General features: G+C 47.4%; 1 protein-coding gene across 1 annotated transcript; it reads left to right on the top strand.

Annotated features, from left to right (window-relative positions):
* Positions 1-318: 318 nt before the first annotated feature.
* On the top strand, positions 319-1,269 carry LOC128326103 (olfactory receptor 6Q1). Its single transcript, XM_053252296.1, has one exon. It carries the CDS (start codon positions 319-321, stop codon positions 1,267-1,269), a length of 951 nt encoding a protein of 316 aa, XP_053108271.1.
* Positions 1,270-2,043: the final 774 nt, after the last annotated feature.

The following is a 2,043-nucleotide window of genomic DNA, read 5'->3' as shown; positions in this document are numbered from 1 at the left end:
CAAATTGATACTGTAACAGGACTGCTTCTTCCAGCCAAGCGAATCCCCCATGCTAAGCCAAAGCATAGCTGGAGCGTTGGTCAAGCACTCCAGAGTCAAGCACCCCAGAGCAGTTCTGCTAACAACTGCTAGACACTGGCTGTTCTAGTAGTTGCCTTAGGCACCTTCTGTGGAAAGATTATTTCAAAAAATGGGGAGCAGTTGCTCATTTGTTTAAATATATACCTTATTTTAACATCAAATGAAACTTATTTGAGGCTAGCTGACCTTTTCTGTCCATTGGCACTATGTTCTAATCTGTCTGTCTTGGTCCTCTAGATGTGGCCTCCGCCTGAGAATTGGACCCTTGTAACAGAGTTTGTCATGGTGGGCTTCACAGGCACCCATGAGGGGCGCTTTCCTCTCTTTGGCTTCTTCCTGGCTATCTACTTGCTGACCCTGACAGAGAATAGCATCCTGGTCCTAGCTGTGGCAATGGAAAAGCGCTTGCACACACCCATGTACTTTTTCCTTATTCACCTTTCATGCTTGGACATCTGGTACACCACACTCACTGTGCCCAAGATGCTGGCTGGCTTTGGGTCCCCTGGCGGCAGGATTATCTCCTATTCTGCTTGCTTGACTCAGCTTTATCTCTTCACCTTCTTGGGCAGCACTGAGTGCTTCCTTCTAGCAGCCATGGCTTATGACCGCTATGTGGCAATCTGTGTGCCTCTGCGGTACCAAGCGATGGTAGGTCGGGACACTTGCCTGTTGTTGGCTGCGGGCTCGTGGTTAGCTGGGTTTCTCACTCCAGCACTGCCTGTCTATTTCATGTCACAACTGACTTTTTGTGGCCCCAATGTGATAGACCACTTCTTCTGTGATGCCTCCCCACTCCTTGTTCTCTCATGCACTGATGTTTCCCTGAAGGAGATGGTTGATTTCTTGGTCTCGCTAGTTGTACTTGTGATTTCCTCCTTTGTCACTGTAGTGTCATATGTCCGCATTATCACCACAGTGCTGCAAATTCACTCCTTGGTAGGGCGCCGCCGTGCCTTTTCTACCTGTACTGCCCACCTGACTGTGGTGTCCATCTTCTATGGAACCCTTTTTTTCATGTATGTCCGTACTAAGGTTGCCTCCTCTATCAACCTGAACAAGGTGGTGTCAGTCTTTTATGCAATAGTCACCCCTGTGCTCAACCCCCTAATCTATAGCCTGAGGAATACAGAAGTGAAGGGTGCCTTATATAGGGTTATTTCCAAGAGAAAGCAGATTGTAAAGTGACAAAAGAGTCATGGCACCAACAATTAAATGGGTGTTTTGTGGGGGGGGGGGGGTTGTGGCAAATTTGCAGAATAACCCTGCCCTTTTAGGTCAAGCTTCCACCTAGCTCAAAACCACTGCTAAAAGCCTCCATGCTTATTTCTTTTCTTGATTTTATTCATAGGGTTTGGAATGCACATCTTGGTTCAAATCCCAGTTCCGCCAAGAAATCTCATCCTAAAATCCTCCATTGTAAAAAGGGAGCCCATCTGAGAGGCCTGTTACAAGCACAGGCCCACATGTTGTGCAGCATTATGAGGGTGGTGCCAATTCGTCTGTGCTGCTGTGGGCGCCTAACAAAGCAACTAGGATCTAGCACTTTTGCATAAAAGTGCCAATACTTCAAGTAGTGTGCCCAGATTCTGGAAACGCTAGTAGAATGGAAACACACTGCTGAAAGTCAGGCAACCTGTTTCCCATTTAAGTAGTGCTTCCAGAGTCTGGGCATGTTACTAGAAGTATTTGTGTTCTTGCACAAAAGCACAGGACCCCTGGCACTTCATTGGATGCCACAGCAGCCTGAGCAGATTGGCACCGCCCTCATAACACTGGGCAACATGTAGGCCACAGTATCTAATTCCTGGCCAGATGGGACCCTTTGCTAGGAATACAGCAGGGAGATATTCAGAAGATGTGTCCTCTTCCATCTCTGCAGTGTCGTAACGGCAGAGATAGTTGGGTGTATTAACTAGTGCTAAATTTGATTGTGGGAAACCCTAATGGCCTGTCCTAAGT

This window comes from Hemicordylus capensis, chromosome 1 (assembly GCF_027244095.1).
Source record: "Hemicordylus capensis ecotype Gifberg chromosome 1, rHemCap1.1.pri, whole genome shotgun sequence".
NCBI classification, from domain to species: domain Eukaryota; kingdom Metazoa; phylum Chordata; class Lepidosauria; order Squamata; family Cordylidae; genus Hemicordylus; species Hemicordylus capensis.
This window is presented reverse-complemented; position numbering and strand designations above follow the sequence as displayed.

Excerpts from the sequence above, each read along its gene's own strand:
- LOC128326103 (XM_053252296.1), top strand. The coding sequence starts at position 319 with ATGTGGCCTCCGCCTGAGAATTGGACCCTTGTAACAGAGTTTGTCATG.